This window comes from Oryx dammah, unplaced genomic scaffold (genome assembly GCF_014754425.2).
Source record: "Oryx dammah isolate SB20612 unplaced genomic scaffold, SCBI_Odam_1.1 HiC_scaffold_11210, whole genome shotgun sequence".
Taxonomy (NCBI): domain Eukaryota; kingdom Metazoa; phylum Chordata; class Mammalia; order Artiodactyla; family Bovidae; genus Oryx; species Oryx dammah.
Window position 1 is genome coordinate 4,032,784 of NW_024080603.1, and position 24,667 is coordinate 4,057,450.

The following is a 24,667-nucleotide window of genomic DNA, read 5'->3' on the forward strand; positions in this document are numbered from 1 at the left end:
CCTTTCCCAATTTGGAACCAGTCTGTTGTTCCATGTCCAGTTCTAACTGTTGCTTCTTGAGCTGCATACAGGTTTCTCAGGAGGCAGGTCAGGTGGTCTGGTATTCCCATCTCTGTAAGAATTTCCCACAGTTTGTTGTGATTCACACAGTCAGAGGCTTTAGCGCAGTCAATGAATCAGAGTAGATGTTTTTCTGGAACTCTCTTGCTTTTTCTATGATCCAACAGATATCAGCAATTTGATCTCTGGTTCCTCTGCCTTTTCCAAATCCAGCTTGTACATCTGGAAGTTCTCAGTTTACATACTGTTGAAGCCTAGCTTGAAGGACTTTGAGCATTACCTTGCTAGCATGTGAAACGAGCTCAATTGTAAGATAGTTTGAACATTCCTCAACATTGCCTTTCTTTGGGATTGGGTAAGATAAAAACTGACCTTTTCCAGTCCTGTGGCCACTGCAGAGTTTTCCAAATTTGCTGACATATTGTGTGCAGCACTTTAACAGCATCATTTTAAGGATTTGAGATAGCTCAGCTGGAATTCCATCACCTCTACTAGCTTTGTTCATAGTAATGCTTCCTAAGGCCCATTTGAATTCACACTGCAGGATATCTGGCTCTAAGTGAGTGATCACACCATCATGGTTATCCGGGTCATTAACACCTTTTTTGTACAGTTCTTCTGTGTATTCTTGCCACCTCTTCTTAATCTCTTCTGCTTCTTTTAGGTCCTTGCTATTTCTGCCATTTATTCTGTCCTTAATATATATATATATATATACATGTGTGTGTGTGTGTGTGTGTGTGTGTATATGTATACACCTATATACACACATACATGATCTACCTGCCATGATCATATTGAGGTTGATTTTAGCTCGGCAGTGCTCTTGGGAAGATAAGATGATCCTTACACCCTCTTTTGCCTGGAATTGAGGAAGGTATTACAGAAACATTAAAAAAAATTAAAAGCACTGGATTGAATATAGAAGTTCTGGGTTTGAATCCCAAATTCCATCACTTACTCTGCGTTGGGCAGCTAATTTTATATCTCTAGACCTCAGTTTCTTCCTTCTATAGAATAGGGATGATAATACATAACTTGCCAAGACTTAATTGCTAATAGGCATGAAATAAAGCCACCCCACTCCAGTACTCTTGCCTGGAAAATCCCATGGATGGAGGAGCCTGGAAGGCTGTGGTCCATGGGGTCGCTGAGGGTCGGACACGACTGAGCAACTTCACTTTCACTTTTCAGTGTCATGCACTGGAGAAGGAAATGGCAACCCACTCCAGTGTTCTTGCCTGGAGAATCCCAGGGGCGGGGGAGCCTGGTGGGCTGCCGTCTATGGGGTCACACAGAGTTGGACACGACTGAAGTGACTTAGCAGCAGCAGCAGTGTGAAATAAAGCAGAAAGTGCTCAGTCAGTGTTGCTGACTCTCAGACTGCCTGTGGCCAGGCCAGGAGTATGCTACAAGGGTCTTCTCTGTTTCAGATACTTGTAACTAAAACATAACAGAGCGTTGTCAAGGCCATGACATGTGGTTGTGTGGTTTGTGCATTTTTTAACATGCTCAAAGAAAGGTACCTGTCCTTTTAAGAACAAAGCCCCAAAGGCAAATTCCATGTGTCCTCAGCTTCACTGAAGTTTATGTAATTGTTTCTTTTGGAGATCTAGCAGAAAGTTTAATATTAAAGCAGATTGGTTTTGTTTAAAGTTCACCTTTAATACTTGTTGTTCATTTCTGTTTTGTTTCCCAGGGAGTATACCTGGGTCAGGGGCAATAGTGATTTAAGGTGGACATGGGATCTACTTTTATTACACAATATTATTTTCTGCCTTGAATAAGGGAGAGGAAGCTCTCAGACCAGTGTATACTGACTAAGAATAAATGGGGTGTTCCAATCCTGTTTTATCCTTAGCATCCTTTTCAACTTCTTTGGAAAAGAGTTAAGGAGAAGAAATATTTAGAACTAGAAGTTTGAAAACTGTCCTGTGAAGAACACAACTGAATGGTTCCCTGAAATAGTCAGTGTCTTTATCAGGAGGCATTTTACTGTGACGGCTCCTTAGTCATCTCTGCCCGGTTCAAGTGGGTGGAGGACATCATTGAGTGCATTTTGAGGTCAGCCAGAGAAGGCAATGGCACCCCACTCCAGCACTCTTGCCTGGAAAATCCCATGGATGGAGGAGCCTGGTGGGCTGCAGTCCATGGGGTCACGAAGAGTCGGACACGACTGAGCGACTTCACTTTCACTTTTCCCTTTCATGCATTGGAGAAGGAAATGGCAACCCACTCCAGCAGTCTCGCCTAGAGAATCCCAGGGATGGTGGAGCCTGGTGGGCTGCCGTCTATGGGGTTGCACAGAGTCGGACAGGACTGACGCGACTTAGCAGCAGCAGCAGCAGCAGAGTTGTCCAATGGGCTTCCTAGGTGGCGCAGCAGATAAAGAATCCCCCTGCAATTCAGGAGGCACAGGTTCGATCCCTGGGTGGAGAAGATCCTCTGGAGGAGGGCATGGCAACCCACTGCAGTATTCTTGTCTGGAGAATCCCATGGACAGAGGAGCCTGGCGGGCTATAGTCCACGCGGTCGCAGAAAGTCAGACACGACTGAAGCAACTGAGCACACACACAGAATTGTCCAGCTCCAAGGGTGGGGAGGAAAGAAAGAGGCTGGGGAGTCCAAGTATGCCCTTTGTTTGTGGGAACTTCTAAGGAGGAAGAGAGGAAGAGGACATAGGCAAAGTCACATACACTGGCTTATCTAACCCAGTAAGCCTGTGAGATGAGCACCAACCCCCTTTACATATGGGCAGACAGAAGCGGAGAGGAAAGTACATGCGGAGCCAGGGTTCAAACCTAGGTCTGTTGCCAGAGCCTGTGTACAGTGGAGACACACTGGAGGAAATTAATTTTCTGTGAAATCCGAGATGAGATTAGAAGATGAGGTTCTGAGGAATTTCTGATGCCCACGTTCTAAACTCTCTATACATGGTTAAATTACTTTCATACTGACCCTTGGCCTTGGGGAGCAATGTATCTTGAACCCCCACGTTTTGTAAATGTTCCCATAGAGAGCACAGCAGCCCCTAAGAGGTGGATGCTGGGCTGTCACCTGAGCTGAGGGAAGTGAGCCCCCACACCCCAGTTTCACAGCCATGAAACTCAAGTCCGAGCCTCCCCAAAATTATGAGCTGCCATATGCTGTGAGTTTTCCTGATGCATGTGAGTAATTAGAATATACTTTAAAGCTATGAATCTAGGAATTTAAACATATGGTATTTAAATGAACAAAATGCTTTTCCTGAATTTCACTCTGAGCCACTGAGGGTGATGTGGAAGTCAGACACGTGTTCATTCCAAGGAGAGTCTCACACACGGCCTTCCTGCAGGAGCCTCATCCACGGAGGGGAGAAAAGCAGACTCAGGCACAACCGGTTCAGTTCATACATTCATCCAGACAACAAATATTTACCCAGTGCCTCCTCTGTGCCTGGCTCATTGGGAAAACGTCAGTGTCTAAGACCAACGTGACCCCTGCCCTCCTAGAGCTTAACTGTCTAGTGAAGTGATTGGCTTGAAACAAACCATCACACTAGTAACATAACTGCGATGAAAATAAATGCTGTGAAGGGAAAAAGTAGGACTTAAATTGTTTATGGGGGAACTCAGGAAGGCCTCCCTAAAGGAGTAATACTCAGACTAAGATGTGAAGTACTGGTATTAGCCAGGCGAATAGGGAGGGCAAAGTTTCCCAGAAAGAAGAAACAGCATGTCCAGGGACCTTGAGGCCAGAAACAACTTAATGAGTCCAAGGAACGTAGAGCAAACTAGTAGGACTAGGATTCAGTGAGCAAGGGGAGCGCAGCAGGAAACAAGACCGTGGGCCTAGACAGGAGCGGGCGTGAAGGGCCCCCGGCTAGGGAGCTCACTCGTCTTGATTCCAGAGTGAAGGGAGCCCGGCAAGACGGTTGACGTAAGGCCCGATGGGTGGCGGACAACTTGGCTGAGGACGCGGGAGGTCAGGCGAGGGTAATGGTGACAAGGGTGTGGCAGGGCAGGGGTGTCAAGGCTGAAGGTACACCCAGGGTTCTGCCGATACTGACACGGAGGTGCATGGAAGAGCTGCAGAGACGGTAAAGGGCTCCATGTGACCGTTGGATTGGAGGCCCTGGTGACGATGACCTTGACATGATAACCTCTAGCCCTAGTTTTGACCCAGGGACTAGTAATAGCACTCCCAGCCCAAGTATCTTGAGCCAGGCCTTATGCCACATAAGCCCTTTGCAAAGACTGCCTCACACGACAACCCCAAGAACCTCTGCAGTAAGAACTCTCGTCCCTACTGAAGCATGAAATCCAAAGCCCCGCCGGCTGGGCCAGGATGGTTCAAGTCCACTGGCCAGGACTTCCTCCCCTTGGGCGGTGGGTAGGTGGGCACTGCTAACCTTTGCTTCTCTGAATTTCCTGTATTAGTAAATTCCAAGTTCCTCTTGCTCCCAAGTCTCCCCTATCCCTCTCTTTGCAGCCAATTCTTTCTGTTATTTTGAAGTCGTTTTCATGTTTTTCAGAGTAGCACATGCTTTAAGAAAATCAAATTCTACTAAAAGGATTTTGTCCCCTGTGATCATTCTTCCCCAGTAGCAGACTGAAGTATCACACATTTCACCGCTTAAAACATTCCATGTATCTCCTTTTGCTTTCAGAAGACAAACTCCATGTTGGTCTGTGACCCAGGCTGCCTGCCAGTCTGTTCTAGTCCCGTTTTCCTTCTTACTACCCAGCTCTAACCTCTAGTTTTCCAAACAACTTTTCCTACATCATGGCATTTGCGCCTTTTCCCACTACATGGACTGCTTTTCCGCTAGACTTTTGCATGCTTACCTCCTTATCCTTTGGGACTCAACTAAGAGGCCCTCCCCAGCTAGAATGCACCGCTTCCCTTGATCCTCAGTGTTCCTGTTTATCACAGCATCCAGTTTATTTATTTGGTTGCACTCACCAAAACCACAACTGTCTTTGTTGACTGGTTCACTGTCAGGCTTCCTGCGGCTAGAATGTCAGTCCGTGAGGGCTGGATCCAGGTCTCTGATCCCACTGTCTCCTCGGAGCCTAGCCCTGTCCCAGAGGCAGGGTAGGCGCTCACTGTAACGTTGATTAAATGTTGAAATGCCCCTATGATGACATCTCAGAGCAGCTGTGCCTCCTGTTTGCAGACTTTTTGGATATTCTACAATCTATTTATTATACTTTTTTTTTTCAGTTGATTCTATTTTCTGAAATTTCTAGACCCTGTAGTTCAGTCCTTCTAGTAACCCTGTTAATGAAGGCGCCATTCCCCCTTTTATAAATGAGATGGATAAAATGATGCTGGCATGGTCTCTGGTGCACCTGGACTCAAAAGGCCTGCAGGGCCCTTCCCCTCCATTTGCCTGTGACCCTGTGCCCTGTGTGCCTCGATTCCACACACTTCCAGAGCCCTGCTGGGACCGAGTCATGGTTTTGTAATGGGTACCTTTAGAAGTTTTTACTTTTCCCCAGCATTTTATTTTTGGACCTACAGAAGAGCTTAAGGAGTAGTTTGACGTACACTCCTGTAACCTTTACCTTGATTCAGAAGCTGTTGCCATATGTGGCATTTTGCCATATGTGGCTTATCTATTCTATCCACATACTTTTTTTTTGCTGAACCAGTTCAGAGTAAGTTGCGCTATCATAACCCTTCATTGTTAAATACTTCAGCTTAAGAATATTCTCCTACATGCCATTATTCATTATCCCTCTGATTCTGTCCTTGATAGAATGTCATCTAATAGGTGCCAGTAACACCCTTGACTGCTGTTTGGTTTTGCTTTGGGTCAGGACTCAGTCAAGCACCACACATTGTGCTTGGTTGGTGTGCTCTTCTGCCTCTTGTCATCTAACACAGCTGCCAGCCTTTACTTGTCTCTCGTAACTGGACACTTTTGAAGAGTCCATGTCAGTTAGTTCATAGAACACCGCACAACTGGGGTGGGCAGGTTATTCTCTCATGAGCAGCAAGAACACAGAAGAGATGAGGGTGTCCACCCCTTCCCAGTGCATTACATCATGAGGCAGGAACATCAGTGTGGGCTCACTGATGTGAAGGTGGACCATATGGTCAAGGAGTCCCTAAGAGATTTCTCCTGTGTTCTCTTCCCAGAGGGTGAAACTTTGAGACTCAATATCCTGTTCAGCCTTTCATCTGGTGAACTACTGAATTGATTTAGTAGATTGAAAAGTGGTCCGTTTCTAGTTATGTATTCCTGCTACATTTCTTAACTGGCCTTCTGATAAAAATGACCTTTCCCTTCTCCCTGCACTCACTCTTATTTACTATGGATTTGGGACATTTTAAAATTCAGTGTGTTATAGTCCCATTTTTTTGGCCATTATTTACCATCATATTGTTCAAAATGTGGCCAACAGAAACTAATATGTCCCCATTAGTTTCTAAGCATTCCCTTACTTTCTTATAAAAAAAGTTCCAGGTTCCCCTTGTAACTTCCTTGCCATGATCCTAAAATCAGCCTTTTTGCCAAGAGTTCTGGTATTCTTTAGTGGGGAGTGGGAAATAGTATTTCGAAAGCAAGATCTAGTGCTGAGTCTGCTGCTGGGACAGCCATCAGTTATTACTACTTCTAGGCCCTTTCTGACAAGGGCTAGTAAATCATGTAATTTAAAAACAATGAAAGTTAATACTGATACCTGTTTCCACTTCCACAGAATTCTTCCTCTTCCTGTTCCTTAATTCAGTCTTTTCTCCCATAGTGAGAACCCTTGCTTTATTCTCAACAACACAAATATATTTATTCATTTGGTCTATCCTGCAATACATACAAAATGGATTCTTTTCAATAGAATTACAACAAACCAAAATCATGACAAACTTACCATGTAAAATTTAATATTTCTTTGCAATTCTTTTCAAAGAATAGTTCTCCAATTATATCCATTTGAAAGTTTCATTAATATAGGTTTGTTGTCTAAATCAACAAAGGAAAAAGAACTAAAACCAAGGCTTTTTTTTTTAAATACTAAAACCTGAGGTCCAGAGAGAACCAGAAGAAAGGGCCTTTCAGAAATGGGCCTTTGACTTGTAGTCTAGTCACTCATCAACAAATCTTTGCCTACACCCTAGCTACCAAAATTCCGTCTTCCCCAGTCATAGAGGAATAGAAAGTCATTCGGAACAGTGCCACTGACTTTTTCCCTCTTGCAGAGCACTTGCGGAGCTCAGTGATTGACCGGAAAGACTTAATAATCAAAAGAATCAAGCCCAAGCCCCAGCAGGGAGACGACATCTCCGTGGTAGACGTGGAGAAGCAGATCGAGGCCTTCCGCAGCCGCCTGGTCCGCACACTCGGGGAGCCGCTCGTCCCGCAGCTGCAGGACAAGGTGCGCCTCCTCAGGCTCCTGCTCTTCTTTGCCGCAGACCTGAACCCTGACGCGGAGGCCTCTCCCTAGGCCCGGAGCAGCCCAAGGTCGTCCGAGGCACTAATGCCAAGAATACCTCCTGAACTCCACCACCAACTACTTGGAAGTCCCAGGATAGAAAGTAGTTTAAAATCTAACAGGACCAAACCTACCTTATTTATCTGTAGGCTATGATAACTCTTTAGTAAACATCTTTTTTTTAACAACCCTGTCCTAGCCTCTTCTCAGATATGACTTAAAATACATACGGTGTATATATTTAATAAATTATTTATGTATACTTTTCTTGAAACAGGTAATACTGTATGCACTATATGTTTAACATTTCCATTCAAGATGTGAAAAAAAGAATCCATGTGCTGAACAAATTTGAGACGTCAATGTTACGTCATTCAAGGTACTGAGAACCTGTTTCGAAAGAGAAAGATGTTTGTCTCCCTAATGGAAAACAAACATCCTATATCGGACCTGTGATATTGCCTATTTGTGGCCAGTCTGCTAAGACCTAATGTAATGAAGGGGGATAGAAACAAAAGTATTGAGTGTGCTGCATAAAAGATTGATGTTAAAAGGATACAATAAAAAGGCAATGGTGTTTCAAAATATCAAGTTTATCATGCTTAGGCTTCATGACTGAGCAGGCAGAATGGAGTAACTTAATGAAAAAAAACTTTCATCTACATTTGAGAAAGTAGTACGGATTTTTATTGTCGAAACAAGTAAGAGACACAAGCATAACAGAAGACACAAATAAATTAATTCTGATCATTTGAGACTCCAGGGTGTCTCTGGGGGAAGGTCAGCTCAGCTCCTTGTGTAGACACAATACTGTCCAAAGCAAAAGACAGCAGGAACAGACGGTGTTCAAGACAGTGGTTGCACATGTACAGTGAAGAGAGATGCGAGTGGCTTCCCCAGTTCCTTCCTCAGCGAGGTATGTTTACAAAGGCATGAGGCTCATTTGAGGGGAAAATGATTGCATACAGAAATTTTTTAATTCTTCCGCCTCCCAGGAAAAAAATTTTGAAGCCCTAGCCTGGAGCAAGAAAATCAAACTAGACAGTAGTTTCCCATGAACCTCAAGACTACATTCCAACTGCAGCTGCCACCTCTTTAAAAATGTTTAACATCCATTTATCTATAGCAAGCCAGTAGACTGAATTTTCTCCTTTAGGAAGTTTTCAACCAAATGGAAGCTAAATTAATGTCACTTTAAAGTGCAACAAAGGATGTGTTAAGACTAGTGTTTGTTCTGTGACACGCAGAAGAGAAGCACCCCTCCCACAGCACAGGCCCCAGCAGTAGGTACCACAGCAAGGGCTGGCTGAGGGACACAGGGGCCCACGAGGTCCCCCAGGACACGAGGAGACGCCGGTGCCAGCACAAACGGGGGGTCCCTGCCGGGGCTGGCTCCTAGCTGTACCCAGATCTCAAGCAGGCCTTGGGTTTCCTGACTAACCAGACCGGAGCACCCAGCACCAGCACGGCTGTGAGGACCAAAGTCGCGTGCACTCGTCCACGGACATCCCCACGCCATGGTCTGTCCACGCGCACCTGGACAGTGGTGAAGGAATCCTGAAGCCTTGGTTTTGGAACAATGCAGACAGTCACCTAGTAAGCAGTGGTCCAAGTTCTGGGGAGGTCCCCATACACCACTGCTCAAGTTTAGTCTAACATTAAAGCAATACAAAATGGCTTTTCCACACAAGGACAAGCTTTGCACTAATGTTTCGCAAAAACCAATTATGTCTCCATCTAGCCTAAGTCTGATTTTCACAAAGACAAAACTTTTCCTATGTCAGAGCCAAGGTAAAGGGAGCTGGGCTCGATACCCTCGATGCAGAGTCCCCGGGACAGAAAGCTCTAGAAGCCAGTGGGTGTGAGAACATTCAAGTCCCGGGGTTTGAGGCTGTGGGCCCGTGGCAGCTGTTTTGTCCCTTCCATCACTGGGATATCCATCTTGGGCGGCTTGAATGTTGCTGGCTCCTCCGCCCTTCGGGTGGCTTGTCCGCGCATCACTTCCATTGGAGAAGGCTTCTGGGCTCCTTTGTAGGCTTGGATGGCAAAGCCTCCTGCAGAAGTAAACCACAGAGCAGACAATTTCAAGATCTGTCGGCAGTTACCAGCATACGTGGTCAAACGCCCGCCACGCTGCTTTCTTTAGTGAAGAGGGTGCCCCACCTGACTCAGACTTCGGGAGGGATCTTGGTCCAAAGAAGCTCCATTTATCGGCCGAGCTTCTGTCTTTATCCCCGCTTCCAGAATCCATGGTGCTAAGACTGGGGCCAGGTAAGGCTGTGGCAGAACCAGAAGTGAACCAGCCTCTGGAAGAGAAAGGATAAAATGCCAGGGAACACATCCTTTTGCTCCAGCTCTAGAAGTGTTCCCTGCTGAGGCCAGGGACCACCAGCTCCCGCCCCTGACGTGGAAGCCTCGGGCTGAGCCCCCAGCTGCTGGGGCTGGCGAGGTGCTCACCTGCTCTTCTGCTTAGGGGAGGCCTGGGGGCTGCTGCTCGGGGTGGACTGCGTGGAAGCCGGCTGCCTCTCCTCTCTTGCTATCTCTCCACTCTGGAGCTTTAGTTTCTGCTCACATGGGTTAAGAAGAGAGACTTTGTAAAATTCAGAGCAGATACAAAACAGCTAAGTGAGGGTGTAAACAACCTGCTTCACACTAACTTCAGGAAAAGGAAATGTTAACAGGTGCCCCATCTGGATTACAGGACAGATGTTCTTCGGGCTCTGCCATGCTAGGTTAAAGGCCGTCTTTTAAAAACATGTTTTCATCAAATGCATCTCAAACATCTCTGTACTAACTTCACACCAGAGCTTCTGATTTCCGCACATTTACAGCCAGTAAGTGGAGAAGCCAGAAGCCCCGCCACGGGCCCTCCTCAGCGCCCCTCCCTGCCTCTCCTAGGCCCAGCCTCAGCGCGCCACTCTCTCCAGCTCAACGCTCCCTCTGTGAGCCTCTCCCTCCCGTACCCAGCCACCTGGTGCTCTGGGTGTAGTAAATAGACGCCTAACCACAGACCAGCAGTTTCCCAGGGAGACAAGCCTGCTTGTCTCACTGCTCCTGGGCCAAGGCTTCCACACGTCTCCATGCCCCGTGGCTAGTGTGCCAATGCCCAGGCTACGCTTCAGTGCCCACGTGTGAATCCTCTCCACCCTCAGCATGGGAAGCTATGTGCGCTGGCATCTCAGCCATCTCATGTTCTACTCCTATGGCCAAGACGCAGAAGATGTGCCAGATTCAGTCCCATGGTTACATGGGGTGAACTGGGCAAGGGAATTCAGAATGACAGCCTGGAAAGTTCTCAGTGTCAAAGGCTGACAGTGCTCTTCTCCAGAAGCATCTGTCTTGTCTGAGAGCTTCAGCTGGACACCAAACCAACCCTGACTTCCCCACAGCATAGTTTTATGTGTAGTGTGCAAAAATCATCCGGGACACTCATTACAAAAGGCAACCATCGTCTCCAGTGTCTTGTATCTCTGCCACAGGCCACTAACTCTACATTATTCCTCCTTCTATATATTGCATCTCATGCCTCCGAGTAAGCCCCTTCAGGAGCCAAATTCTCAGAAGATTTTGGAATATGAGAAAGAATCCACAGGGAATAGGGTATCCAGAGATTTGAGTTCAGATACTCAGGATGTTTAAATACATAACCCTAAACCCCTGTTTCTTCATTTACAAAACACGGTTAATAGTGTCTATGTCAGAGAATTAATAAGATGAAGTGAATATGAATGCTTGATAAATCTTCAAAGCAGCATTAATTATAAAATGATAGTCCCTGAAAGGAAATCATTTAAAACTATTTTATTGATACAATTATTTGGTCCTTATTAACCTTACTGAAGGGGCTTCCCAGGTGGCTCAGTGATAAAGAATCTGCCCGCCAGTACAGGAGAGGTGGGTTCAATCCCTGGCTCAGGAAGATGCTCTGGAGAAATTGAAAATGAGAACCCACTCCCGTATTCTTGCCTGGGAAATCCCATGGACAGAGGAGCCTGGTGGGCTACAGTCCATGGGGTTGCAGAGAGTCAGACAGGACTTCGTGACTAAACAACAAAAGCCCTACTGAAAATTAGTCGTTCCAATTTTAAAAATCAAAGAGCAAAAACATCCCAATTCTACACTATCTTAATTTTTTAAAAATTAAATTAGAACCTGACACTCCTTCCCATCCAGCGTTACCTCTGAGGTTCCCAACTCTCCTTTCTCACCCGCGGTCACTCACCAGCACACAGAGTGACCCACGCTGGCTCTGCTGTCCATCACGTGCTCACACGGATCAGCCCAGAATCCCACCAACCCAAGCTTTATAGGCAGATAAGCAGAAACGAGGTTGAGAGCCCTGGACCTTTCAGCTCAAGTGCGACCACTCTGGAGGGGACTAAACCAGCTCTAAATTCCTCATTCAAGTCTCTCCCTACCACTCTCCTCAACCCCCAGCTAGCTGCGCTGGGAACTCCTGAGCCACAGCCGCGCTCAGGCTGTAAAGGACGAGGGTGTGTGTGTTCAGCTCCTGAGAACAAGCTTACATGGAGTGCTTCTGCCACACGAAGGTACTTGGTCTCCTCAGCGGTGAGGCCCTTGTGGGGGGTGTAGCCAGCATCTCGCAGCCCTGCCTGTTGCTCAAAACGCTGAATGCTCTCCTGGGTCTGTTCTGGGGACAGAAGACATGACAGTTATGGCCAGCGCCCCCTCCCATCGCAACCTGGGGGAGGTAACAGATAGCCACCATCCTCCCCGGAAGCAAGAGCGCACACTGGCCGTCTGAGAGGGGATCCCCCAGACAGGCATCATGGCAGCAATTCTGAATCTCCCACAAAGCGTCTCTGAGCAGAAGGAAGGCCCCTGACACAAGCTAAAGAGCAGGGTACTCCTAAAGAGACAGCCGGCCATCCTCCAGGGAAACACTCCTTACTGTCCTCTCATTTGTACCCCAGGACATTTTCTGTGTTATTCATATTTAGACATGCAACACGGAAAAGGCAGCTGACATTCAGAAACAGTACAAGCTCTCCAATACAAAGCTTTCTCGGAGACTCACCACCCTCTCTAAGACCTTTGCCCAAAGAGAAACCAGGCCACGTTTAGGCCAGACGGCACCAGGGTAGCACTTAGATCCAAACCAGAGAGAATGTGCCTTGAACTGGCCAAGGTCTACTGATGCAGGGCTTGCCGTGGTGCGTGCAGCTGCCCGCCACAGGGCCTGGCACAACATCTGATCGTCTCATCATCAGTGTCAGTGATGTCTTGGACGACTGGAATTTCTGCTTAACCTGTACCCTCTACGTAATACACCCCTCATGGATGAGAATGTGGCGGCTGTGGGCCACAAGTGCAGACGCCACAGGCCCTTCAGGACTTAGTTCTTCCCCTTCCAAGGGGCTAGTTTATTTCCATCAGAAATAGAAGCAAGGGAAAACATACACACACACTAAACGTATAAAGGTGTTTTCCAGTCTTGCCAGGTAGTCCCCTGAAAATTTTAAAAGCAGGAAAGGACTTCTTCATGGATACAATACACTAATTTAAATGTAGCTTTTTTTAAAAAAATTAAGATTATAGCAACATCAAAAGTTCATGGCAGTATTAGCTGAAAAAATAAAATGGTTTATTATACCTACAATTATATAAAAATATGCTTACAGGTGGACATAACTAAGCCAAATAAGTATCTGAGTGATAACAATATATACTGGGGTTCTATGATGTTTTATGCTGTTGGTAACCTGTATTTTCAATAAAGAAGTTCTACTGCACAGAAAGAACAATGACTAAGCTTCTTAACACTGCCAGGACACATTCTCAAGGTTGCAAAATACAAGCAGTAGCTGCTGATTCAAACAGTGCATTTCTATGTGAATAAGAAACTAAGTCCAGGTAAGAGTCTGAACTTTTGGTTCCTGGGTGAGCTCTTCAGGAATTGCCCAAGACTAACTGGCACCCTCCCCGAGCGCATACACAAGGGCTTCTGACCTCCAACGTGCCCTGCCCCCGGCAGAGGCTGCTGCGGACAAGCAGAGCTCTGTATCTAGCAACTGTTAACCTCCCACAGCAACTACAAGGACCCTCCAGAACCACTGAGTTTAGAGAACTTGTCAGGATGTTTCTAATTCAGGCTATCTTGTTTCTGGTCTCATCAGGACCATAAATCACATATTCTTAAGACTAAAGACTGGTGCCTCAAGGTCCAGGAAAAGGAACAACTCTGAGCCATTTAATTTAAAAAAGGAAGTGCGGGGCAGGTGGGCGATGCCTCAGGGGGTCTCCTCTAGCAGAGCCTGAGAAGGCAGCAGCAGCAGCCCCTGAGCACTGTGCTATCTAACCCTGCCACCTACTGCCGGCCAGATCCCCCACCTCATGGAGGGGGAACAGCCGCCACAGTTAAGACAACTTGCCCCAGGCCACGCTGATGGACAGGGAAAAGCGCTGGGTCAATCTCCCGCCTCAAGGGAGCTTCAGCACTGGCGCCGCCTGAGCAGCCAGGCTGGCCTCGGCGGGGCTCGCTGAGGACAGGCTGAGGCAGGCGGGCATGCAGAGCCCCTGGCAGCTGGCTGCGGGGACTCAGCTCTCCCCCGCCCCACTTGACTCTATTCCGAGGGCGCAGAGGCTTACTTGTGATCAGAGAGCTCATGATGACATGGGTCGCTTTGGCCTTCACCACAGGGGCCTTCTCTGCACTGTCAGTGGCCGGCGGCAGGGCCGGGGTGCGTGGGGAGACGCTGGGCTCTCCCTCCTCCACCTGCTCAAGAGGGGAGGGGGCGCGTGAGCCAGGCACGGAGTCACAGCCTCAGCCCCCTTCAGGAGGAAACACGTGAAGGGGGCTGTCCTCCCCACCTGGTTAGATATATATAGATATATATGATGCACAGCGACAGCACATATAACATGATACAAAGAGCCTGTATTTATATATTCATAGAAGTGGGAGAGCCAGAATCTGAAGCTCTGGGCTTTACTGTCGTCCCAGACTGTGTCCAATACACTGTATTACCATGCCCTAAGGACGCAGAGGAGACCTATCACTAGGTGCTGACTGTGTCCTGAGCACCATTCCTACGTGATTAACCACTGCATCTACTAAGTAGTTCTGGAACTCTGCCGAGCACCAGCATCCACTGGAGGGCTGCTGGGCACGCAGAGGGGATTCAGGAGGTCTGGGCAGGGGCTCAAGAACGTTATTTCCAACAACCCCCTAAGTGATGCTGATGCTGCAGGTCCCAAGACCACACTTTCTGGACCACGGCTCTAAAGGTCCAATAATGGTCATTTAAAACAAACCAGAAAGTCTCCATAGTGCTTCATCTTTCACGCGAGCAAGCTGGAGCATGCTGCCTTCCCTCAGCTCAGCACCTGACGCGGTGCTCAGCGCTGACTGGAAGCAGAGAAGTGGGCTTCCTCTTTATTCTCTGCTTCTCCAAAGGAGCTGAGAGGAAAGATGGTCAGAATAGAGGGGAGTAGAAGGAAGTAAAACCTAAATAAACCTCTGCTTCCTCACTTGGAGGACAGCTGCGGGTGGGGACGCGGATGCCTAGGGCGTAGAGAGTCAGGACCAGTGGAAGCATGCACGCAGAGTCAGGCTGGGCTCCCCGTGGAGAGCGGCTGTTCCAAACGTCAGCTGTCCCAGCTGGGGCACAACCGAAGACTGGACGCACATTCTTTGCCTCGTGAAGCAAGCAGGAGCCTTCACAGATGCAGAGGGTGGTGGGCCGCCATCCAAGCCCCAAGCCCCATCAGGAGCCGCCCTGATCTCCTGCTCCAGTCCCGGGAGCCTGCTGCTTTGGCGCCACAGGCAGGCTGCCGGGCCCTTCTCTCCTGGTACTGCCAGCACTTTTTACACCGAGTGCTTCCACCTCAACACCTGACTGCGTCAGACCTTGGTAGATGACTGATGTGGGGAATGTGCCTGGAGCTGCAGGGGACGCCTTCATGGCGACGGCAAGAGGCGCCCCATTCTAAGAGCCTGACAGGGCGGGCGCGGGTGAGTGGGGCACCCCCATTGGAAAGGAAGGCTCAGATACGGCTCTACCGAGAGAGGTGGGCTGGGAGCCACAGTCACAGCATCGGCTCCACACGGAAGATGGGAGCCTCCCCGCTCTCTCTTCTTTCATCCCCACAGCAGCTCCATGACAAAAGTATTTTCATCTCTCACATGAGACGCTGGCTCGGGGGTGAGGCCAGGCTCACGGCGGGGGCACAGGCTGTTCGGGGTTCACCCCCAGGGCTGCTTACACGGGGGCTTTACCTGCCCTCAGGACCCAAGCCGTCACACGACCCCACAGTGCAGCACGACCGCAGGTGTGGGTGAGGAGGAGTCACCTGAACTGGGCAAGGCTAACTAATTCAGGCAATGGCACCCCACTCCAGGACTCTTGCCTGGAGAATCCCATGGATGGAGGAGCCTGGTGGGCTGCAGTCCATGGGGTCGCTAAGAGTTGGACACGACTGAGTGACTTCACTTTCACTTTTCACTTCCATGCATAGAAGGAAATGGCAACCCACTCCAGTGTTCTTGCCTGGAGAGTCCCAGGGACGGGGGAGCCTGTTGGGCTGCTGTCTATGGGGTCGCACAAAGTCGGACACGACTGAAGGGACTTAGCAGCAGCAGGAGCACCAGCTAATTCAGGCAGTGGGCCCACTTTCCGGCATCTTGGTCGTGAGAAGTCAAGAGGTGAGAACAGACAGTCAGGAAGCAGAGGCTCCAATAACACGCTTGCAGCCAACATGTAAGCAGCATGAGCCCAGCTGCACAGAGGGCTGTGAGTGCAGATCGGCGCGTGGGCCTGCGGCAGGAGGGCCAATGGGGAGGCAGCTCCCCGGGGACGGCACAGGACGGGCACCCGAGACAGGGTCGCACGAGGAGCGGTGCAGCACGTCTGCCACGCCCTCCACCAGATGTTGCAGAGGGGTACAGATCAGACGCAGCCCTGCCCCCAGGATGCTAATGGAGGGTGCCGTACACACAGCAGGGATGCTGACAGGGTCCAGAGGACACTGGAGACCTGAAAAGCAGGGGGACGGCTTACTGGGAGGACAGAGGAAGACCACAGAAGAGACTGATATCGAGCTAAGACTCAAAGGATGCCGTTTGTCAGACAGATGGAACAGGACGACAGGACGGGGACTGGGACTGTTCCAGGCAATCGGAGCAGTGACAAGCAGAGACTCAGAGGCATCAAACACCCTATTAAGCACAAGAAATCTTAGGAAACTGGCAAGGCTGGATCACAGCATGTGGGGGGCATGGTGTTCAGAGGACCAGGATCATGCAAAGCCAGACTAAGGAGCTTGGACTTAATACTGTGGAAACAGCAGGGGCGGGTAACGGGAGAAGACAAGGCCACCCTAGTTTCAAATGATAAAGGAAAAGAGGCCCACCAACCCCACAGAGAACATTAACATGTACAGAGATGAGTGGGTGCCCCACTCGCTGGGTGCTGGGAGCCACCGGCAGCTTCAGGAGCACAGGAGGGAGAAGGAGGGGCTGGGCCTGCCAGCGGCACTCGGCAGGGCCAGATACCTTGGCGAGGTGCTGATACTTGCGCGCTGGAATCACTGGCTTCCAGGGGATGCTGCCCATGTCCGATGGAGGAGGAGTCATGGGTGTAGGGTCCTCGAGGGCATCATCATAGCTGAATGCCCGGCGGCACATCCCGATGGGCAGGGACATCTTGCCTAGAGGCCCACTAGGCTCAAGAGCTAAGAACAGAGACACCGGTCAGGATGGGTTCACCAGCTGAACATACTGGTAGCTTTAAACTAATCTGTCTGTAGGCAGGAAGGCTCTGAAACACTTCTGGGACAAAGCAGTAGCGGCTGGTTCTGGAAGAGCTAACCCAGGCAAGGTAAGGAAACAGGACAAAGCCCTTCCTCTCAGCCTGCCACTTTGGATTCTCCACTTCACCCACACAGCAGCCCTAATCCATCTTCATGGATTAGGAAACCAAACAATTCAATTTACCTGAGCCAGGTCACATAACTTCAAAGTGCAGTAAGGAATCAAAACCCAAACCCACCTGATTTCAAAGCTTGTATTCTTTAGGCCATTGCCCCCGTGGCAATCCCAAGCATCTCAACTCAGGCAAAACTGAGGATATGAAGTCTTAGGAATCCCCTGGCAGTCCAGTGGTTAGGACTTGGCACTTTCACTGCTGAGGCCCCGGGTTCAATCCAAGGTCAGGGAACTAAGATTCCATAAGCCTCATGGCCTGCACCACCCCCCCCCCCAAAAAATATGAAGTCTTGTTCCCATTTTATACTATAGATGAGTGAATGAAGGCTCAGTGGTGACAAATCCTGCCTTCCCTACATCTCCTCAGAAAACAAGAGCAATATGACATGCTGGACACACTGGGTGTCCAGCAGCGTCCAAAACAGTTTCAAATGTTCCCTATGACTCAAAAGAGCAGAGGCAACGTCCATCCAGAAACTACTGGCAACCATTCTCTCAAAGCACTACCAGCTGACCCTGCTATTCCTGCCCACTGGAACGCCCCACCCTGACCCAGGCTCTCACTTCAAGGGCGCGCTCAGCTCTACCAGACCAGGGAGCAAAGTTCACTTTGTTTGAGGATCCTTTCAAATCAGGACTAATCCCCAATCCTGCCTTCAGGCTGACATTTTCCTCTTGCTATAATTACACAACCACTTTCTCCAAAACATCAACCTGTGTGGCAGTTAAGTCCCAAACCAGCAAAGACATTCTATGTACACAGAGGGGGACAAGCAGTTACCCTTACTATTATGATTTGTAACAATTACCAACAAATCCATAGAAAGAGGATTAGTAGTTGCCTGGAACTGGGTGGAGGGAGGAGCCACAGCAGGGATAAGGCATGACTACTGCAGGGACAAGGCTTCCTTTTGGGGGTGAGAAGATATTCTGGAATTACAGTGGTGATGGTTGCACAACTTTGTCACTACACTAAAAATCGCTACTGACCTGTTCACTTTAAAATGGCTGATTGTATAGTATGTGGATTATCTCACTCAAAACACACACATAAGCAAATAACAATGACCAAGTACCCTTCCTTGTTAAGCACACATCCCTCATCTTTTCTAATCCTCATTAAGCAGATGTTCTTCCCCTTTTCCAGCCTGGGAAACTGAGGCACGGATCTTAAACAACACCCCACTATCAAGTGTGAGGTGAAATCAGCCAGCACTCACACCCTCCATGCTCCCCACCCTTCAAGCAGCAACCTGGTGCATGCAACCCTGGGGCCCAGACGCCCACAGGGAGTTTACAGTCAGCACAACCACAACGAAAGACAAACTGAAGCACAAGCTGATGGAAGGCTGAGACTCAGGATGGATCTGTACCAAAAGACAGAGGGGAGACTCCTATCCCTCCACTTAATTTGGGAGCAATTTCACAAACATCTTAAAGACATCCCAGTGCTGCTGCTGCTGCTGCTGCTAAGTCACTTCAGTCGTGTCCGACTCTGTGAGACCCCACAGACGGCAGCCCACCAGGCTCCCCCGTCCCTGGGATTCTCCAGGCAAGAACACTGGAGTGGGGTGCCATTTCCCTCTCCAATGCATGAAAGTGAAAGTGAAGTCGCTCGGTCGTGTCCCACTCTTCGCGATCCCATGGACTGCAGCCTACCAGGCTCCTCCATCCATGGGATTTTCCAGGCAAGAGTACTGGAGTGGGGTACCATTGCCTTCTCCGAAGACATCCCAATAGCCTTCCTAAAAATAATAAAGTCAGGTAGTATTTATGAGGAAATATATTCCCCAGTGGCTCAGCTGGAAAAGAATCTGCCTGCAATGCGGGAGACATGGGTTGGATCCCTGGGTTGGGAAGACCCCCTGGAGAAGGGAATGGCTACCCACTCCAGTATTCTGGCCTGGAGAATTCCATGGACTATCGCAAACAGTCGGATACGACTGAGCGACTTTCACACATATTCCCATATATGAGAAAACAAAAATTTTTCTGGGCAGTAAGTAACTATTCAATATTAACTTTTGATTCACAATTTTCATTTATTTGATGTGTGACCTGCACAGTAACCCTGAGAGACAGGCACTATCACCTATACTGAGAATCAAAACCTGATTCAGGGACTTCCCGGGTCGTCCAGTGGTTAAGAACCCACCTTCCAGTGCAGGGGACAGGGGTTCACTCCCTAGCCAGGAACTAAGATCCCACACGTTATGGGGCAACGAAGCCCGTGCACCTTAACTGGAGAAAGCAGCACGCACACCACAACGAAGACCAGTGCAGCCAGGATGATGATAAACAGATTTTTTAATTTGTTTTAAAAACTGAGTGATTCAGATTTTAAAAATCACTAACCACTCCCACTAAAACAGCCCAAGGAAGGATCAGTGACTTCACTAACCCAGAAATTACCACCCTGTAAAGAACCCAGGACTCACTAATTGCAGTGAATATCCTCATAACTAAGTTCAAGTTGCCTTGAAATCAGGCTGGTGTCTTTTCTGCTTTGACTTTCATTCCTCCCAATCTCCTGCCTCCTCCTCACAAAAAAAAGCGGTGAGTTTAGTCATTTTGGTACAAGAACTATTCTGAATTTTGATTTGATACATAAGAAAGTGATAAATCTGTCATACCCTTAAGTGCAATAGGGGTTCCCTGGTGGCGCAGAGGTTGAAGCGTCTGCCTGCAATTCGGGAGACCCGGGTTCGATCCCTGGAGAAGGAAATGGCAACCCACTCCAGTACTCTTGCCTGGAGAATCCCATGGAGGGAGGAGCCTGGCAGGCTACATAGTCCATGGGGTCGCAAAGAGTCGACACGACTGCGCGACAAACTACTAACTACTACTACTAAGTGCAATAAAGGTACTCTTTCAAGTTAGATTTTGGGTTCACACCCTGGGTGGGTTAATAAGATAATATGATAAGACTTAATGTGATAATAAGATAATACTAATCATTAATAGGATTATATTAATAGGACAATAGACTGGCATAACTTAAATAGTAAGTCTGAATGGCAGAGAGTAACTATTAACATCTGGTTCAGAAAAAGTGGTTTCTGTCTAGTTTAAAACCTTAAAGGGTAAAACATAACTTTACCAAAAAGAACTAAGTTTACCAGGCACTTCTGGTTGTCTCGAAGCCATTGAAAGACTGGGATCCAGGCACTTTTCCTACACAGATTTTGAGCTGAGTTCCCCGCCACCTAATAAAAATAACAAAGGGTATTTTCTTACAGGGAACACCAAAGACTAGCTCCAATGCTGTTCTTTCAACAGGCACACAGTTTTATGGCTTTAACACATAAAAGAGCCAATGAGTGACAAACATGCCAAGGGAGGAAAAAAAAAGGATGAAGTCAAAGGACTCAGCGTGCCCGTCACTGATCTTAACACCCATGATACGACAAAGATGCCATGCACAGTGAAAAGGTCCCCTTACCAGAGAGAGGTGATGCGACGATTATGCCGACAGACAGCTATTAATGAGGAGCATTGTCCAGCTGCTGCAAATTAGCAAAACTGCTCAGGAAGAGTCCATCCATTCCAGAGGTTCTGAGAACAACAAACAACCAGCGTTGGCACAGCCCTGCAGAGTCTGCCAAACATCGCCCTGTATTTCATGTTTTTGCCATAACAACCTGAAAAGAGATACTATACTCATTTTTTCAGTAAGTTAGGGCTCAGGGTCAAAATAACCTGACCCACAGCAAGGGGCTAGGGACCAAGTCAATAAATTCATTCTTTGTTGCTAGTACTGACTGATACTCAGACAACGCTTATCTTGTGTTTTAACCCTTGGAGCAATCCATTGATTACTCCCACTTTAAAAGAAAGAAACTAAAAAGGAGAAGTGACTTGTCCAAGGTCACAGATAAGTGGCCCATCTGTAAGGCAGATTTCAGCCCCATTTCTCCGAGTTCAAACGAAGCTCTGAGGAAGCCGTTATTTGCTTTCAACTTGCTACACTGACCCCCCTACCGTGATGAAGCTCAGACGGCAAACACTTAGTAAAGAGCATCGCAGAAGCCAAAGTTCCGTCAACCTCGGAGTCCAGGGAGCGTTCCGACAAGGCCACCTCCCCTTTCACTTCCCGGGGCCCGGCCCTCCCCCTGCCCCGCAGAGCTCTGACTTCTCCTTTACCAGATGCAAGACAACGCCACCAGGAGGCGAAAGGCCTGGGCTGACTCACCGCCTCTTCCACCCAGCGAGGCTAAGAAAGACCGCGGAGATTAGGGGCAGGGGCTGGCTCAAGATGGTTTCCCGGGGCAAGGCTAGTAGGAGGCTGGGGAGCTGAAGGCGAGGAAGGGTTGTCCAGGACTAGGCCGGCTTGGCAGAGGCGGGGCCCGGGGCCGGGGCCGCGGGGGCGTCATCGCTGAGGAACCCCGCGGTGGGAGGAAACCCCCCCCAGAAGGCGGAGCGAAAGCTGCACGGTGCGGTCCAGCCAAGCTCCGAGCCTGAGTAAGCCCGCCTGAGTGAGGGCAGCACGAGGCCCCAGGCCCGGGCCTGGCGGGGATGGGGGCCAGGCTCCTCCTCAGCAGCGGAGCCCGAGCCCCCGGGAGGGCAGGCCCGGCTCCTCCAGTTACCTTTCCGTCCGCCGCTGCCGCGGAGCTGCCTGCGGCCCGGGACTAAAGAGGCTCCAAAGACCCACGTCTCTCGAAAGGTTGTTGCGCAGTCCGGATCCAAGCCATGGTGTGAGCGGCGCTGTGCCTGTGGCGACACAGGTCCCAGACGCAAACCTGGGAGGGAGAACAGGATACCAGCGGCCGGCAGCCTCCCTGATAAACTCTCCCGAGGCTGCGTCACTTCACGCGAGACCTGGCAGGATGAGGGCGGGGCTCTGAGCATGCTGGGAGTTGTAGTCCACGATCCGGCAAGCCCCAGGATCATCAGGGGCACCGACGGTCTTGGGGCCAGGGCTCCGTGTGTCGAATCCGCCAGCTCCCAGAAGAAAAGCGCCCCTTGACCAGCATTCTATGCCTGGGCCTGTAACAGGCGGAGGACAGATTGAGATAGCACGGTAAAGTGACACTCTCAAACCTTTTTCATTTAGGGAAGTTGACGTTCGGAGAGATATGAAGGCACTTTTGACTAAGACGACCTGAAGTGAGCAGGGACCCTCTTCCAGGAACTGCTGGGTTCATATTAGTAGCAGGGTTCATACTTGTAAGCAGGACCAAAACGGGAAGCAAGCAGCACCTGCCTCCTCCAGGTGGTGGTGGTGGTGTTCGGTCGCTAAGTTGCGTCCAGCTCTTTGGGACAGCATACACTACAGCCAGTGAAGATGCCGTCTTTTGCTGCCTCCCGCGGTTTGCGCAAATTCATGTCCATTGAGTTGGTGATGTTATCTAATCATCTGAGCCTCTGCAACCCCCTTCTCCTTTTGCCTTCCATCACTCCCAGCATCAGGGTCAATTCCAATGAGTTAGGTCTTCCCATCAGGTAGCCAAAGTATTGGAGCTTCAGCATCAGTCCTTCCAATGAATATTCAGCATTTCCCCAGCCATCTGGAGATAAAACCGCATGAAACTGTTTTTAAGATGATCAATTCCCTGTCAGATGCCAGTCCTACTGGGGTGACCACTCGCGGATGAAAATCGTGATAATCTGCAATAATTAAAAGCTCTCCAGGTGAATCTTATCTTAGGCAATTACAGGTGATGTAAGGGTAGGTATAATTTTCTTCACTCAGTTTTGCCATCTCATCCTAAAACGACTGCCCACAATTTCTTCCTACCCTAAATTTACCCAGAATATTGTGGTCATGATGATTTTCTTAAATCAGAAACGTCTTTATCTGATTCCTATGAAGACTTCAGTGACTCCCCTCTGCCAATAACATCCCACATCCCTTCATATCAGTGAAGGGACCTCTGGTGACCTATCTAGGCTCACCTCCCCACATTCCTTCCCTTGGGCCAAAGCTACTGAGCTACCCACTCCTGTTAACACCCCTCCCATCACTTACCTAACTCAGTGAGTGAGTCAAAGTCCCTCAATCGTGTCCAACTCTTTGCAACCCCATGGATAGTCCATGGAATTCTCCAGGCCAGCATACTGGCGAGGGTAGACCTTCCCTTCTCCAAGGGATCGTCCGAACGCGGGTACAAACCCATGTCTCTGGCATGCGGGCAGATTCTTTACCAGCTGAGCCACCAGGAAAGCCCTACCTAACTCAAGTCTTCCCCTTTGAACTCTGGCTTATCTTTTTGCTCCAAGAAGCCTCTGCATCACTCTGATCCTCAAAAGAGTCCTTTCTTTCTTGGGCTGTTTGAAGCTTCCTCAAAAAACTGCCCCAGGTTGTCCTAAACCTTTGAGCATTTTCATATAACAAATTTTCTTCCATGTGGGAATAGGCATGACTTTATGATCATCTTTGCAAGCAAGAACATCTTCTGAAAGAGGATTCATTTAACTGCATTGGGAGAAACGAATATTTTATGCAAATCCTTGACCCAAGATGCTTTTGTTTAAGTCCTTTATGAAAAGTAGGTCTCCATAAACAAATTAGGGGGGAAATTTACTCCTTCGTACTCTGAATAAAGCAAATAGAAATTTTAACTGAATTTTGCCAGGTCCTAAAATTGTAACTGGATTTTATTAGGAGCCAAAATAAGTGACAATCATAAGTAATTTTAAATTAACTTCAGGTTACAGAAACTTCTTTCACAGGACACTGCTGCAACTTTTTTTTTTTTAATTCTCAAGGTCACTAACATCATTGGGTAAAACTGCACTAAGCAAATATCAAACCAGTTTTAGAAGATGCAAACGTTATGCTGACTTCATATCATAATTACTGATACTGTATGCTGCTAAAACTATTTCAGATGAAATTCTTACAGGACTTAAATAATCTAACTCTTTTAGAACCAAGTCAGTGGTTGTTTTGGTAAACAGAAGTATTCACAGAAAACGACTTTTCTCTGGTTAAAAATACAAAATTGGAAGACACTTTAATTTTTTATATCTTCAGTATAGATGGAACATTAGGATGCCCAAAACCTCTCTAATTTCTATTTTATATACAATTTCCCATATAATTTATACTCTTATCTGGTGATCTGTACGTTTTGAACTTCTTTTCCTCTTTATTTTAAACTTGAACTGGTATAGTCTCAAATCTTATGAAAGTTCTGCATTCATCAAACATTCAGTTATATTCTCCCACTTATAACCAAAGGGCCAGGCTTTCTATTAAGTATGCAGCTTTATTTTTAGTCAGATTGTTTTACTGTAGAGC

The 24,667-nt window shown here is 48.3% G+C and overlaps 2 protein-coding genes across 8 annotated transcripts in view; one reads left to right on the forward strand and one right to left on the reverse strand.

Moving 5' to 3' along the window:
• The window catches only part of LOC120860976 (SUMO-interacting motif-containing protein 1-like), a 74,651-nt gene extending 66,582 nt beyond the window's left edge, over positions 1-8,069 (forward strand). The window contains exon 10 of the mRNA XM_040236681.1: positions 7,246-8,069. Coding sequence (XP_040092615.1) covers positions 7,246-7,490 — 245 coding nt within the window. The 3' untranslated portion in view covers positions 7,491-8,069. The remainder of the gene's footprint in view (positions 1-7,245) is intronic.
• A 69-nt stretch (positions 8,070-8,138) lies between these two features.
• LOC120860977 (putative monooxygenase p33MONOX) lies at positions 8,139-22,238 on the reverse strand. Of its 7 annotated transcripts, XR_005720470.1 has the most exons (10): positions 22,011-22,237; positions 20,867-20,979; positions 20,544-20,630; positions 16,993-17,171; positions 14,088-14,217; positions 12,005-12,129; positions 9,936-10,042; positions 9,642-9,784; positions 8,647-9,532; positions 8,139-8,562 (listed from the first exon to the last, which is right to left on the reverse strand). XR_005720470.1 is itself a non-coding variant. In XM_040236685.1 (9 exons), exons 3-9 carry the CDS (start codon positions 20,569-20,571, stop codon positions 9,324-9,326), a joined length of 918 nt encoding a protein of 305 aa, XP_040092619.1. In that variant the 5' UTR covers positions 20,572-20,630; positions 20,867-20,979; positions 22,011-22,237; the 3' UTR covers positions 8,139-9,323. The 7 variants fall into 7 exon arrangements, 6 of the variants coding, with proteins under 6 accessions (XP_040092619.1, XP_040092616.1, XP_040092617.1 ...); XM_040236685.1 differs by having other exon boundaries at positions 8,139-9,532; positions 14,088-14,214; XM_040236682.1 differs by having other exon boundaries at positions 8,139-9,532.
• Between the last annotated feature and the right edge of the window lie 2,429 nt (positions 22,239-24,667).